The sequence below is a fragment of the Bos indicus genome, chromosome 9 (genome assembly GCF_029378745.1).
Source record: "Bos indicus isolate NIAB-ARS_2022 breed Sahiwal x Tharparkar chromosome 9, NIAB-ARS_B.indTharparkar_mat_pri_1.0, whole genome shotgun sequence".
NCBI lineage: Eukaryota > Metazoa > Chordata > Mammalia > Artiodactyla > Bovidae > Bos > Bos indicus.
Genome location: NC_091768.1, coordinates 91,336,874 through 91,353,792, shown reverse-complemented (window position 1 = coordinate 91,353,792; position 16,919 = coordinate 91,336,874). Strand labels below are relative to the sequence as shown.

The 16,919-nt window shown below is 38.2% G+C and overlaps 1 protein-coding gene across 1 annotated transcript in view; it reads right to left on the bottom strand.

Moving 5' to 3' along the window:
• Positions 1–3,379: 3,379 nt before the first annotated feature.
• OPRM1 (opioid receptor mu 1) overlaps positions 3,380–16,919 on the bottom strand; it is a 68,266-nt gene continuing 54,726 nt past the window's right edge. Inside the window, exon 4 of the mRNA XM_019967619.2 lies at positions 3,380–15,438. Coding sequence (XP_019823178.1) covers positions 15,400–15,438 — 39 coding nt within the window. The 3' untranslated portion in view covers positions 3,380–15,399. The remainder of the gene's footprint in view (positions 15,439–16,919) is intronic.

The window sequence follows — 16,919 nt, the reverse complement described above, 5'->3', positions numbered from 1 at the left end:
AGCTTAGTCTGCAGGATCACTTGGCTACATCTCGTATCTCTACATTATTCAGCTGAAAGTTGATGCCATTGTTTCACAAGAAGAGTCAAGGATAGCCGCATATCATAGATTTCCATAAAGGTTTCTCTCATTTCTACTTCTGTCCTCTGCCTTGGGCAGAGAACTTTTCATGTGAAATATGAGCCTCAGAATGGAACTTTGATGCAGATGAGAATGGGAGGAGGCGGGAGGACTGGTGATGGAGAGGAGAAGCAGGATCTCAGGAAAACTGCACAGACTGTGACAGAGGTGAGATTGTGCATGTGATCCCTTTGATATGGCTTCTCACTCTTTGAGGATAGTCAGGTCCCAACAGATTCATTTGGTCATTTGCATGTGACCAACCGGACCTCTCTGGGTATAATGACTCAGGCTTTCTGGCTGGGCAGAGCTGAATTATATCTTTACAAGTCCTAAGCATACAAAAGAGAATGGTTTTCCACTTCCCATATGTAAATTCAAATAGCGAATATACTCTACACTACAGAAAGTCCAGCGAGCTTGAATCTTCCTATTATGATTGTATTAGTGCTTCCTTAGGGAATATTAAACATCATATTCTTTCTATTTCTCTCTCTTGGTGTTTTTAACTAAGCCTGCTTTGATTTTCTGCTAAGAAAAGGCATGTCTAGTTTCAGTGGGGAGGCTTGGGCACTGCTCCAGTATCAGGCTACACTAGGAAAAGTTTGAATGGAGCTCCAACTCCTGGTTTCATTTTCAGGGAGCATCCATGTCTCTCCACCAAGGCTGAAAGGTACCAGAGGCCTGGATATGAGGCCCAGGTGGCTCAGAAATGTTGGTCAGTGTGACTGGTCCAAGCCTTTCATATACTGGACATGGACCCTGTCACTAGGGTGGAGGATGAATTGAAAAGTAAACTAAAGTTCACCTTGGATTTGGACAAAGATACACTCTATCAATACCTCTTAGGATGGATTGTTGTTGTTTAGTCACCAAGTTATGGCTGACTCTTTGCAACTCCATGAATTGATACACAGAATTAATAAGGGAAAATATCTGTTCTCATAGACTTCTAGTCAGTTTGGTCTATTTTGGTTTTGCAAAAGACATCTACAATCAAGTCCATGATACACACAGTGAACAAAGGTTTATCAAGAGCTGAAAAGTAGATTTGATCTAAAGAAGTGATCTAGGGTTCAGTGGGTCACCAGACTGTCCCCAAAAGTCCCATAACCCCAGAGAGGGTGGGTGGGAAGTAAAGAGGTCTTCTCAATGTGAAATCTATTTATTTATTTAGGAAATATTATTTATTTGGCTGCTCTGGGTCCTCATTGCAGGATGTAGGTTGTTTTAGTTGGGTCATGTGGGATTCAGTTCCTAACCAGAGATCCAACATGGACCCCCAGCATGAGGAATGTGGAGTCTTAGCCATCGGTCCACCAGGAAGTCCCTGAAATCTAATTTAGATAGGTCTTTTCTGCCATCGATTTTTGATTAATGAGTTAACTGCTATGCCCATTTCCTCTTCTCAGAGAGTGTTTTCCTTTGACTCTTGACCTGAAAATGCATATGGATTTTTAAACAAGCTGCTTAGCCAGTTTCTGGGGGAGAGCTGTCTGTACTTTTGCAAGACTGCCTGACTGGTCCTGCTATCTGGGTGAGAAGTTGGAGCGGAAGGAGCCCAAGTTTTAACGAGTTGCTGTTTTGAGCACGTTTTCTTGTACAGAATGTGGCTTTTGAGTGCATTCTTTCTCTAGCACTTTCAGCACTGAGTATTTTTCCTGCCTCAGTCTGGAATTTTAAGGAAGGAGAAGGGATGACGTGGAGTCAAGGATGGGTAATTCGGGCACAACTGAAGCTTCAAAGCCATTGTTTCTTCTCTTATTGTCTCAACATCCTAGAGAATTCTGCATCTCCCCTACAGATATAAAGTGGTGGTTCAGAGACCCTATCTCCCCCTGCCTCTTGGATTAAGACTTGGACTGAATTTTGGTGCATCAGAAAGGAGCACTTTGCTGGCTGTGTTTGCTTTAAACATAGGGAGGACTTTCATCCATTACTCCTACACATGAACCAACCTCTCTGCTTTTAGAGGCCTGAATCAATAACTCATTTCTCAGCACCTGAGTATGAACATAACCCTACTTTTAACACAGGTGTCTGAGAATTAAATGGATGGAGTTGGGTATGGATGCTGCTTCCTGGTCATGTAAAAAATACAAATCTAATCATCTGACTTCCTTGCTTAAAGATTTCTGATGACTGCCACTGGCTACTGAATAAAGCATACTCTTCTTAAATAGCATCCAGTACCTGCCCAGGAGAAACACATATATATGTGCACCAGAAGATATGTATATACTAACTTTGTTTATGAGCGTCTCAGACTGAAAACAGCCTGACTGTCCATCAACAGCTGAATGGACGAATACATTGTGGTATATTCACACAGAGTATGAAGACCCTTGGATATCATGCAAAGAGGTTGGACTTTGTTAATTTATTTTTTAAATAAATTTTTTATTTTGTTTTGGAGTGTGGCCGATTAATAGTGTTGTACTAGTTTCAAGTGAACAGCAAAGGGACTCAGCCTTACATGTACGTGTATTCATACTCCCCAAATCCCCGCCCCCCCATTCAGGTGGCCACATAACACTGAACAGAGTTCCATGTGCTATACAGAGGGCCAAAGGGCCTGGACTTTAGTTGTTAGGTAATGGAACACCATTCAGAGGTGCTGAGCAGAGAACAGAGCTGTGAATGAAGAGGTTGCTATGATGCAGAGAAGATATTTGCACATATTGGGGTTTGGACAAAGGTTTTTCTTTTCAAAAGGTCTAGGTTTAAAACTATTTTTAATATGTAATCTAGAGTGATCCAATGTTATTTTGAAATAGTTTTTTCCTCACCACGAAGTGTTTTCATGTCAAGATTGCTTCCACATTAAAAAATTATACTTAATAAATTAAAGTACCCTCTAAATTTCACCCTGTTGAACTGCCTAGTTCTTGTGAAGAATTTCCTTGCTTAAGATATTGACTTCATTAAAAAATAGACTTGCAATGAATATAGTTATGCTTATTTTCAACTTTGGACTTTACAACAGAGGATTTTTTTCCCTCTTTGCACAGATTAGTTCTAGCTGAAGGAGTCATGAAGTTAGAATTAGGGACATTTTGGTTCTAAAAACAGAAATAATTCATGAAGAGGAAAAAGCCCACTTCTTTCATTGATTTTGAAGTGCTTATTCAGTATCAAAGTCATCTGTCAGTATGATTCTTAAGCTCCTTATGTACGTTGGAACATTTACCTGGAAAACATTCTTTCTAAGCAGGTCAGTGATGTTGTGTGAATGAGAAAGACAAGAGGAAAGTCTAGATTTCTCTTATTATCAGGTTTTCTTTATTGGTCACATGTATAATCATATATTACATGCAAGAAAATCCCAATATAGAGCAAAACATATATGTATTCTGGCACAAGAGTAATACAATGCAAACATCTGCTTTTATACACAGTTATATCAAACAGTCAGATAAGAATACAGTAAAATGAATTTAGTGATACGCTCATTGGTTGATGTACGGATCAACATTTTGATTTGCATGTGAGACCATTGTGATTTGACAGTTCATTCTTTTGAAGCTTTGGTGGATCATCCTGTCTTGTTTGGAAATATTCATGAAACGATAGTTTAATCTTTTCTTCAAATGAAAATACTTGTTTATCAACAGTGAAAAAGACATTCTGATGGGACAAACAAAAAGCTAAAGGAAAACTACTAGATGATCAAAAGGAAAAGAATGCCATATATTTTTAAAATGTTCCTCTTTGTGTGTTACCATAACCAACAATACATTCTTTGTCTCTATTTCCCTGGCAGGGGCACGTAGGCACAGTACAGATACCTGGCAGTACTTCTGTCTTATTGTGGTGAAGACAGATGTGTGTATGTCTTGGGGGGAGGAGATCTGAAAAATAAATACAGGAAGCATGCTGTATTCATTGTTAAATCCAAGGATTTCATACTATGTTTCAAAAGACATGGTTAGATTTTCGTTTACTTGAGTACGAAATCTGTAAAACATGAACTGTTCTAGACTGTTTACGATACTGGTTGGCATCTCTGCTTGCTCTTTGAATAGTTAATACTGCAGGGAGGCTTAATCCATAGGCAGAACAGCAGATCGGCTTCTTCTTTTCACCTCCAATACTTTCAAGGAAAATTATCAATTCTGCTCTTTTCTCAGACCCTGAATGGGAGCCACTTGAGTGAGATTGATGGATGGAATTTGACTTGAAGCTATAGAAATAGGAAGTAACAATTCTGCTGCCATTTCTATTGCTGGGGAGAAAAGCATCAACCATAGACAATCTCATTTAATGAAACAGATTCCCTTATAATATTTTTTTTTTTTCCACAGAAACATGATGGTCATCTTTATAAGCTAAGTGTTTTTTAGTTACCTGAATTTCCAACATAATTGAAAGCATGCAGTACATCTTCTCCTGTCTAATGGAAATTATCTTTAAAAAGCAAAAATGTGTCAATACTGCTACAAAAAATTTCTCAACAAGTGTCAGAGCAACTACTGTTTAGATTTACACTCTTTAAAAAGATCTTTTTCTATTTCTTTTTCTTTTAGAGCTCCACTTGCAAAATGGTTTCTTTTTTCCATAACAGAACAAAATTAAAACTTGTCATTTTGAGTTTTCAGAATTATGTCAGTAGTAGATGAAAAGTTCAGAAAATGTTTTACCAAGGGAAGGATGAGTTAGTAGAAACTGGCATTTCTTCTTTAACTCCCATTAAGTTAATGGGAACTTATATGGCAATATATATAGGTACGTTTATATCAATATATAGGTTTCCCCGTTGACTCAGTGGTAAAGAATCCACCTGCAATGAAAGAGACATAAGAGATGCAGTTTTGATTCCTAAATCAGGAAGATCCTCTGGAGGAGGAAATGGCAGCCCACTCCAATATTCTTGCCTGGGAAATCCCATGGACAGAGGAGCCTGGTGGGCTACAGTCCATGGGGTTGCAAAGAGTTGGATACGATAGCACACATGTATATCAATATATATATTCCCTGTATATACTCAAATTTATAATGGGATATATAATGGAAATACATATTCATATATCTATATTCTTAATTTGTTTCTCATTAAATTAATGGGAATTTATATTCTGATATTCATAGACCAGAAATTTTATGTTGGGAGTATTAAATTATAAACAGTAGCTTTGAATTCTATGGATTCAGGATTTATGACCATTCAAACTTTTCACTGAAATTGATGGTCTGAATAGAGACCATGGCATCATTTAAAGTTCAAATTAAGATTTAAATAGAGAATGTGTAGTTGAAAGCATTTTCTAAATTCATTTTGAGTTTACAAATAATTTTTTTGATTCTGGAGTGTCAAATAAGAAGCTACATTTTTGATAAATTTAATTTTATTGATTGCTTTCTATTTTGATTACAATTATTCCTAACAGTCTGGAAGTCATATGTTTATCAGGCCATGAACTAAATAAATATGTTTGAGAATAGGCAGAGAACTATTTTTCAAAAATATGTAGATGCTCTTAACAGAAAGAAAATCCAATCTAAGAGTATGATTGATGTTTTAGTTTTTCCATTAGGAATTTTCTCAAACAGAGGGCAAAGTCAAAATGATATTTGTTTGTGGGAGTGTCCAGCATTATATCATGTTGAGATGAAACTTAGATTTCAAATGTTATAAAGTACAGACACAGGCCAGACGATGCTCTTTTAACATGACAGAGTCAAACTGACTTAGGTTATAGATCCAACCAAACATTAATTTCCTATTATTTACAAAGATATCTGTATGCTATGCAAAAACAGAGCTAGAGGAAGTCCTTCTGGTTTTTCAGTTTATGTCAGAGATAGCATGGCTGTTACTAGGCATTCTTTCCCCTCTCCTGTCCCTTGGCCCTGCAGGAAGTGTAAGGCAACTTTTTTTTTCTCGTGGTGTCTTTAATTGCTCAGTTTTTCAGTTGTTTCTAAATGAGAAAGCAGCCAGTTAGAAAGCAACTAGCAAGATTGCTTCAACGATCTTTAGATCAATAAGAAAAGTAACCAAGTTGGTCTCCCAATTTCCTACTGATTGGTATGTATTTGATTATGATCAGATTTAGTGTATTCCTGGACAAAGGATTTCATAATAAAAGTGAAAAAGGAGCCATGTAATCAGGATGAACATCCCCCCACCCTGGCTAGTAAATGGATTGAGTTTATTAAAACAAACAAAATCATTGGTCAGTTTTTCACATTAACCCGTTTTTTTCACTGTTGTTATTTTGCCCCAGTTCACGCAGAAGTTATATGTTTGGTTCGCAGACAAGCAAGGGGATCCATGTGCCAGGTTCTACTATTTGCAATATTGAGTTTATAAATCTTGAAAATAAAGTCATTTGAATCTAATTTATGTAGATGCAGTCACTCGCATGGAAAGTACCCGGCTGGTAGGAGGTCTATTGGTTTTCTCCATTCCCTTGAGAAATAAGGGCCATGAATTTCCATAAAGCAAATGAGTTTTGAATTAATGCAGCAGTGATCAGTACCAGCTTCCCACTGAGTCAGAGTGCCAGGTGAGCCTGGGAGCAGATGGGAACAAATTGTCTCAGCCAGAGAGAGTAGCAGGAAGACTTTGTTATTTTTCTGAATGGACCCCTGTGGAGGCTGGAGCAGAAATCAGGCGTCCCACTTGCAGAGATGCAGCTGGAGAATCAGCTGATGGGCTTCCTGTGCTAGACAGGATGTAGGAGATTGAATTCTGACCAGCTCTAAAATCCAAATGATGTAGGAGGAAGGGGCCGTTGTTTGGTGAAAGAATGTAGGTGGCCCCACCAGGGTGTTGAACTATCCACAAAGATATGCCTCAGTTTTCCACTTTATTCCAGTGATGCTAACCTCCTACACAGGTCATTACAAAGGGAAATCCATTCAGTAGGGAGAAGAGAGGCACATGAATTTGTGTGGTGACAAACATTCCAAAGAGACCTGAAAAATCTTGAACGGCAGCTACAAAAACCCACACATCATCTAGCCAACCAGCCAGCCAACAAAAACATCTCCAAGGGTCAACAAATGAGGAATAGGCATTCTGAAACACCTAGCTGACCCTTTTGTTTCAAAATCATGTTATAAATGGGAACTCTTCTCTTTTGGAAGTCTTTAGTTATCAGAAAGCTTAGACAGTAATATACACATGGTCAAGGCACCAGAGCAAAAGACACATGTTAGGTTTCCTGCACATGACTGTAGGGTGAAGAGCAAAAGTTTCCTGCACATGACTGTAGGGTGAAGAGCAAAAGTTTGATTCATGACTTAGCTTTGAATGACAGCAGATCATTTAAAAGTGTGATCGCCCAGCAATCCCACTGCTGGGCATACACACCAAGAAAACCAGAATTGAAAGAGACACGTGTACCCCAATGTTCATCGCAGCACTGTTTATAATAGCCAGGACATGGAAGCAACCCAGGTGTCCATCAGCAGATGAATGGATAAGAAAGCTGTGGTACGTATACACAATGCAGTATTACTCAGCCATTAAAAAGAATACATTTGAATCTGTTCTAATGAGGTGGATGAAACTGGAGCCTATTATACAGAGTGAAGTAAGCCAGAAAGAAAAACACCAATACAGTATACTAATGCATATATATGGAATTTAGAAAGATGGTAATGATAACCCTGTATGTGAGACAGCAAAAGAGACACAGATGTATAGAACTGTCTTTTGGACTCTGTGGGAGAGGATGAGGATGGGATAATTTGGGAGAATGGCATTGAAACATGTATAATATTATATGTGAAATGAATCGCCAGTCCAGGTTTGACGCAGGATACAGGATGCTCGGGGCTGGTGCACTGGGATGACCCAGAGGGATGGTATAGGGAGGGAGGTGGGAGGGGGGTTCAGGATGGGGAACACGTGTACACCTGTGGCAGATTCATGTTGATGTATGGAAAAACCAATACAATATTGTAAAGTAATTAGCTTCCAATTAAAATAAATAAATTTATATTAAAAAAGAATAAAAATAAAAGTGTGATCTTTGAGATGTACAGACAAGAGCCAAATTTAGTTACTGAGAAAACTATCCCCTTTTATGAGATGTACTTATATACTTGTAACCAAAGTGTCAAGAACGACTGTTGCAAAACCAAAACTGAAGAGGACACACCATCTGAAAAATATAAACATATTTATACGCTGCAATTCATGGGGTCGCAAAGAGTCAGACACAATTGAGCAACTGAACTGAACTGAACTGATACTTCCATTGAGTAATTGGAGGCTGCAAAATCACTACAGATGGTGACTGCAGCCATGAAATTAAAAGACGCTTACTCCTTGGAAGGAAAGTTATGACCAACCTAGATAGCATATTCAAAAGCAGAGACATTACTTTGCCAACAAGGGTTCGTCTAGTCAAGGCTATGGTTTTTCCTGTGGTCATATATGGATGTGAGAGTTGGACTGTGAAGAAGGCTGAGTGCCGAAGAATTGATGCTTTTGAACTGTGGTGTTGGAGAAGACTCTTGAGAGTCCCTTGGACTGCGAGGAGATCCAACCAGTCCATTCTGAAGGAGATCAGCCCTGGGATTTCTTTGGAAGGAATGATGCTAAAGCTGAAACTCCAGTACTTTGGCCACCTCATGAGAAGAGTTGACTCATTGGAAAAGACTCTGATGCTGGGAGGGATTGGGGTCAGGATGAGAAGGGGACGACAGAGGATGAGATGGCTGGATGGCATCACTGACTCGATGGACGTGAGTCTCAGTGAGCTCCGGGAGTTGGTGGTGAACAGGGAGGCCTCGTGTGCTGCAATTCATGGGGTCGCAAAGAGTCGGACACGACTGAGCGACTGATCTGATCTGATTGATGCATACTGGGCAATTCTTACATTAACACAGGGCTGTTTGTGCTATTGCCACAAGTACAGAGTTTTTCCAGAAACACTACTTGCACTCAAATGTGGTTTTAATAGGTCTTGTTTCTGGTCTGATGGATCCCATAGACCCTTTGCAATTTTGAATAGATTGCTACCAGCTCTATAAAATATCTGAGTAGTTTTTATAGATAATCTCTTTGCATAAGGGTACTACCGTGGGAATTCCCTGGTGGTCCAGTGGCTAGAACACAGTGCTTTAACTCCTAAGGTCTTGGGTTTGATCTCTGGTTGGGGAACTAAGATCCTGCAGGCTGTGCAGCATGGCCAAAAGAAAAAAATGTATCATTTTTCTAGATTCCATATATATGCATTAATATATGATATTTGTTTTTCTTTTTCTGACTTACTTCACTTTGTATGACAGTCTCTAGGTCCATCCATATCTCTACAAGTGACCCAATTTCCTTCCTTTTTATAGCTGAGTAATATTCCATTGTGCATATGTACCACATCTTTTTTTTCTGCCATACATCTTGGATCAGCTATAGGTATAGATATGTCCCCTCCCTCGTGAACCTCCCACCAAGCTCTCACCCCAGCCCACCTCTGCTGCTGCTGCTGCTGCTAAGTCGCTTCAGTCGTGTCCAACTCTTTGCGACCCCATGGAGTGCAGCCTACCAGGCTCCTCCGCCCATGGGATTTTCCAGGCAAGAGTACTGGAGTGGGGTGCCATAGCCCACCTCTAGGTTGTCACAAAGCACTGGTTTGGGCTCTCTGAGTGACACAACAAGTTCCCACTGGCTATCTATTTTACATATGGTAATATACATGTTTTCACGCTACTCTCTCCATCCATCCCACCCTCTCCTCCCCTCCACGTCCACAAGTATGTTTTCCATGTCTGTGTCTCCATCACTGCCCTGCAAAAAGGTTCATCAGTACCATCTTTCTAGATTCCATATATAGGCATTAATATATGATATTTGCTTTTCTCTTTCTGACTTACTTAATTCTGTATAATAAGCTCTAGGTTCATCTACCTCATTAGAACTGACTCACATGCATTGCATTCATTCCTTTTTAAAGCTAAGTAACACCCATTGTATGTATGGATCACATCTTCTTTATCTGAAAAAGAGGGGGTGTGTGTATACATATAGCTGATTCATTTTGCTGTACAGTAGAAAGTAAAGCATTTTAAAAAAAGAAAAAAAAGGATGGTAATGCCAACTACTTTCTCTGAGAGGCAGTGAAGTGTTATGCTAATTCATTCTAGTGATTAGGGTAAAAATGGATGAACTCTCTCCTTCCTGCTTTATCCCATATTGATTCTTCTTGATTCTTAACTATCTTATTACAAATAAATAATAAAGCTTTCCTATTGTCTCACACCTAGTAGTACATTTTAGGAGTGTCTTAATCTACTGCTATAGAGTTTTACTTTGTCTTTAAGTATCTAAGACGCTCTTGGATATGAATGGAAAGAGACTTGCTAAGTTTCTGGAGTTTGGGAGAGAAGAAAGGAGATAATGCCTTGTACCACATAAGATTGTAAAAATATTTTTTCTAGGCTTGGGGTCTGGAATATGGCGGATCTTAGAACTCTAAGCATTAGCATCTAGATGACTTTTCCATAAAATGCAAGCCTGAATTTCTCTCAAAGTTCAGAAGAAATAGTAACTCTTCCAATTTCTCTTGAACTTTGTAAAGTTTAAGTGAAATCCCAAGTGCTGACTTTAATGGAGTTCTCATTTGCTGCAAGCTGATAGATAATGCAAAGTGAGTTGAAAAGTACCTTATCAGATTTCTATTAAATGTGTGATGGGGAAAACCCCATAAAATTTTTCTTTTCTCTGAGTATGTGCCCAGGGTCTAGAATCATCTTTACATAAGTCAAGAGATGCTTTTGAAGATCGATAGATTTAATTCAATGATTTCTGAACTCTTAAAATTCCTTTAAAATGCATATGTAGCTATCCAATGTTACTTGCAAAGTACCTTGTTGTCACAAAACTCATTTTCAATCCACCTGCAAGCCACTTTTTGTAATCTTAAAATTTTAGTGTTGATGGTTCTTATGTTTATAACCCAAGCACCCATGATGCAATAATATTGGTTGAAGTAAGCTGAACTTGACTCCTTTCAGAATCACCATGGTGTTATATAATAAGAGCTTGGATGTCTGCCACACGCTGCAGCACACTAAACTTTGGGCATTTGGTTTTGCTTAATTTTGAACAGTAAGTAATGTATATACTTCCTAAAACTTTTAACATTTTGATCTCACTGGAAAACAATGACTGCAGGTTGAAATTATTTTTAATTAAATTCTATCAGCTCCTGGCTGAATGTCCCAAAGTTAAGCCTTTTAATTAACTTGTCACTTTAGGCCCAAGGTCCTAATGACTATGGTCTTAAATATAATCTGGATGCTGTGTTTCATGACTATGAATCCTAAAACATCTCACACCAGGGAAAAAACAGTTGTTCTGCATTGAGGAAGGTTCATGTTCTCACCCTTTCCCTAACCCAAGCAACACGGTTCATGAGAAAAGAATTATGTTGAGAACCTAGACAAGAATTTTGTTGCTTCCATAATGGCAATAAGGATTCTCCAAGACACTCCTTTCTTGCTGTTGAATATTCTATGAAGAGGATAGTGTTTTTAATTATGACCAGCCTCTGGAATTGCACAGAACAGGGGCATGTGTGACATGTAAAGAGGTCAAGATGCTGAGGCTGCCATGTCCCATTCTCAGTTTGCTCTGGTTGGAATGCTCTAAAGTTTGGAAAACCCCAAGGGATAGCATCAGCTTCTGCAGTATTCATGTCTGAAGCCAGAAGAGTCACTTGTGAACTATCTCATCTTGGTAATTACCAGTAGGCAGAGCATAAGTCTGTATAAATGGATCACCTCCAGTACATGAGAGATGCAGCACATATCTTATCATTTCCATGCATCTTGAATGAAACAGTCCAATGTTTATCAAGAAAGTTTTCTTTTAACTTTTGAACATATAAATATACTTTAAGGACTTTGAATGCTTTGGGGGATCTTTGTGATAACTATGATCAGAGAGAATCTTTTCAGAGGTACTTTCTTTGTATCTTAGTTACATTTCCCTAATAGATTTTGAATCTGTGCTTCTGAATTTCAGCCTTTGCCTGGATCCTGAGACATAAAGTGTTGGCTATGATAATGCTGGAAATTGAAACTGTTAGCATCATTTTGGGGGGTGGGGATAATATTAAATAAACTAAGCATGCTTTTTCAATAATGAAATTTGCAAGTGAATGGATATCAGTTTTATTATTTAAGAGACCTGTCTTATTATTTAAGGAAATGAATATCTTCTTACTAACTCAAAGCTGTTTTTTTTAGATGAATTTATTTTAAAACTGCCAACTGTCTATTTCAATGTAGAGAAGTATTTCAAGTGGCCAAGTTAAGAGTCCCATTCTTCTGATGGCAGTTGGGATGCCATCCCATCACAATAAATTCTGCTTGAGATACTTCCTGCCTTCTCAAAAGAGGTTCCTCTCATGGGTTTTGTGCCAAGGGTGATTAGAGGTAATTTCCAACAAATTCAGCAAGTTACTCTAGCTCTTTTTTTTTTTATTTTTTATTTTTTACATGATAGTTTTCATGTATAATGTTCACTACACATAGGAAGCATTTGCTATGTGGTACGTCAAGTTTTTTATAAACATTATCTGACTTGATCCTGAACACAACTCAATAAGGGTACTACTATAGGCCCTACTTTTAAAGAGAAAGCTAAAGTCAAAAAGCTGAAATATATTACTTAAAGCCAAAAAATGTCGGTGTGTTTTCAGACATGGCTCTAGATGAACTAGAAGCCCAGACTTTTAGCCTCTCTACTAGACTCAGTAAAAATTTGACATCATCAGATTGTTAGGGTGGACCTAGAATATTACAGGAAAAGTTTAAAACAAAAGTGTGATCAAATCCCCTTCCAAGGACCCCATCCGTCCAGCAGAGAGATTGGCAGTACTAAGTACTGATGACTCACTTTTGCTCCAGCCGAGTCTCATCTGACTCTTCTTTCCTCTCCAGTGATAGGCAGGGAGAGAATGCAGGAGCAAAATAACAGTGAAGGCAGAGACCAAAGAGGAAAGACCACTACCTACTGGTGATGAGAAATTCCACAGCAAGAAATCAGACAAAGACGCCAAACTTCTGCTTCACATCCACAGTCTGCATTACTAGAATGCCAAATAGGAAGACATTCCGTCCATAGGACAGAGTGAAATACAAGAATAAAAGAAGGAACAAAGCAGAACATTACATTTTCTTTATCTTCAAATTTTATAAGAAGCTGTAGCTCATCCATCTGGGTCTGGGCTGTTATTTCTCTATTTGCACAGGTAGTTCTAGCAAATATATGATAAAAAAGAGCAGATACATGCACGTGTGCAACTGATTCACTTTGCTGTATATCTGAAACTAACATTGTAAACCAACTATAACTCCAATAAATTTTTTTTAAAAAAAGGAAAAGAAGTATTTCTTTTAAAATAAAAAAAATGGTTTTGAATGAAACATATAAAAACCCACTAATGTACTGTTTACTTTAGAGTGTCTTAACTAAGAGCTGGTCATTAGACAGAAATAATGAATACTGAGAAACAGTCATGAGCAGAAAGTAGTGTCCTGTCATCTCTTGAGAAACTCCTGTTACTATGGCCCATTAACAAGAACTTTCCTCCCCAATACACCAATATTTCATTCTCCCTTACTGGTGGTGTTTCATTTGAATTATCACTTTTACTTGTGGAAGCTCTAGTAGTGTGTATATGTATATAATGTACATACAACAAACGCATTTATTCACCACTCTAAACTTTTCAAGGCCCCGGTTTTAGTTATTTTGATCTGAAAATCTAAAAAATAAAAAATAATGCATATCCATACTGGGACATTATATTTGAGAAATGGAGATTATTGGAGGCAAACAGAAGACTTCATAGAAGGAAACACTAAAACACTCATCTTGCATCCTTTTTTTTTTTTTTTCTCATCCAACAGTTTCATGGGCGATATCCACATATGGCCATATAACTACAGCCAATAGGATCTGAGACAGTAAATTCATTTAGTCCAATCTGTGACAGCTGTCTTTCTGAAACATTGCCCTTAGGTAGCTGGTGCATATTTGTGCCTTGTTAGATTCCAGAATGAAGACAGATTGTAAGATTGAGACTATTGACAGCCATGGACTCAGGAATATTCTTACAAGGGAAGTTGGAACCCTGTTTTCTACCGTGTCTTCACAGAAAACTATGATGTATTTGATTCATTTAATCAGTGCAGTCAATAGTTCAAAGTGGAGAGCTTTTTGGCATGGACCATCTAACTCGATTGTCTGTATAGATTAAATAAAATGTGTGGACTGCCAAATCTCTAACTGTATTTCATGCCAAAGAGAACCTGTCAAAAAGAAGAATTGTCTTAGAGAAGCTACTTAGAAGACTGACATTTTACAAAGGAAATCTTGACATTTAGCAAAGATCAAAAAGACCAACATATTGGTGATGACATTATAGAAACATAATCTTCAGGAAAATATTCTCGGGTCATTGTTAATATATCATGTCCAAGGAACTACACAGAAGTGAAAAGTAGATCACCCATTTTTCTCCACGGTCTTTTGAGTCTTTCAAGTTTGAGATTAAGCTTACTGGCTCCATATTTTCTTAAAGAGTTTAAACTTTTGAAAATCAACAAAAAACAGCTGTCATTTTGTTGTGTTGATTCAAAAGGTGTAAGTATTATGAGAAGAGTTTAAAAAAAAAGAGAGAGGAAGTATGATGTAAAGAGCATTTAGTAAGAAGAAATTATGAGAAATAAAGAGTCCATTTTAGGGCTTGACTTCCTGTGGGGATAAAGCAATGAAATGAAGGTGGAAACTATATTTTAACTCCAAAGATAATTTTGAGGTTAACATTAGAGGGTAAAAATGGGACAATTAATTCTCTTACAGACATGGAAAGTCTTGGATGTTCACATAAGGTGCTTTGATCAGAGGTAGCATTTAAATTACATTATACGATGAATTGAACAAGTGATGGTTTTCCTTCGATGAGGCTGTAAATATTTGCTTGAAAACAGAATATTACATACAGTAGGGCCATCTTCCACGATGGCCTTAATGAACATACCACAGCAGGTTTCGGTCCCGTGGGGCGTCTTCCTTGCGATTATGTACACACAAACTCAGGATGGTTTAGTTCTTTCCTCCCTAATGCTTGATTTAGCTTGGATGTCCCTCTCGTGTGCAGAGTGGAGGGGCCAGAGAGGAAAGAATTTTGATGACTTCGGGCAGGAACAGGCACTTTCCCAGGAAACCAGAGCTTTCCACGCATTCTCACAGTGACCTGCTTCCATATAGATGGTGGCGTCTAAGCTCAGTGAGGGTCTGAATGGTATGAGACCCAGTTAGGGTAACGGAGTGGTTTCTGCTTCCAGATTTTCTAGCTGAAAGAAGAGAAAGTGCAAAGACAGTGAATATTTCAGGTTGGGTTGCAGTACACAGTTATTGGACATCTTCTGCGTCAGAAAATACATTGAGAATCTTCACGTATACTTTCATCTGCAACTCTCAGAGTTTTTCCTAAATATCAAGACATTATTTAATCTCTTGGGTCTTTGTGAATATGCTATTGCACCTGTATACACTGATGAATAAAAATTATACACTAATCATAAAAGAGATATGATATGATGGCTTCTTGAAAAAAAAAAAGTTTAACCCAAACTGTTTCCCTCTGTCCTTGGTCCTCTTCCCTCCTTGTCTTCAAATTATTCATGATTTGATCAAAATTTCAAAAGAAAAGCAACACCTCTTTTTGTAGTACCTTTTACATTCTTTCTTTCTAGATGAAGAAATTTTATTTTTCACCAAAGTCACTAAATCAGTGGATTTTTTTTTTTCCTGAAGCCACTGATATGCAGTTCAGAGATATTTTCCCCTCGCTACCCCCACCATAAACCTAGCATATCTGCTGAGCATTAACTGGACATTTGTTCACACACAAAAATGTGGCTTGATATTTTCTAGTAAGGGAGGAGGATCACAGATATGAAGTGAGTTTTACGATGAACAAATAGTTATTGCTGTCATACTTGTTACTTTCATTGAGAAAAAAAGGAGTTGTTTGTATAGTAAGTGGAAAGAGATGAGATTTTTTTTTTCCTTTAACTTTATTTTGGTAACTTCCACACTTCAGGAAAAGTACAAGAATTAGACTGGTATTAATACAAAGAACACTTGTGCACCTTTTACCCAGATTCACCTACTGTTAACATTGTACCCCATTTGCTTTACCACTTGCTTCCTCTTCTTTTTTTCCTCCTTCAACAGACACACAGACATACAGACACACACATACATAGACACACACACTTTGTCTTATTGAACCATTTGATGCTAAAATTTGATCCCTAAATATTTCACATTGCATCTCTTAGGAGTAAGGAACAGAGAGCTCACTATGGGATCTCTGTGGGAGAGGCAGAGTCTGCCATGACCCCTGGATGCTCCTGTTCGTGCTTGCTGATGGTAGGGCTTGACCAATCTCTGACCCAGAACCATTTCTGCAGTGGTAGCATAGGTGATTAAGTAGGTCAAGCCGACCACAGCGTTGATCACTGTGTGACTGCTTGCTCCTAAGAGGCTGGTTTATTGTTTATTACCAAAGGGACTGAGACATTAGCTCTGGTTCTCCAACTGGGACACAATCATTGTGTATACAGCCACATCTGGTCCCATTGCATCATCCTTCACAACAGCTAAAGTTTCTACTGTTCATTGTGCTATGACTACCTAAGTATTTTTATCTACTTTTGGCAGATAAAAGTATCTTGCTTGCTTGCTTGCTCTGTCATTTCCCCCTTTGGGGTCTTGTTACTTCCTGTCCTCTTCTAAGAGGCTGAGGTTCTTCCCCAACTGGTACAAC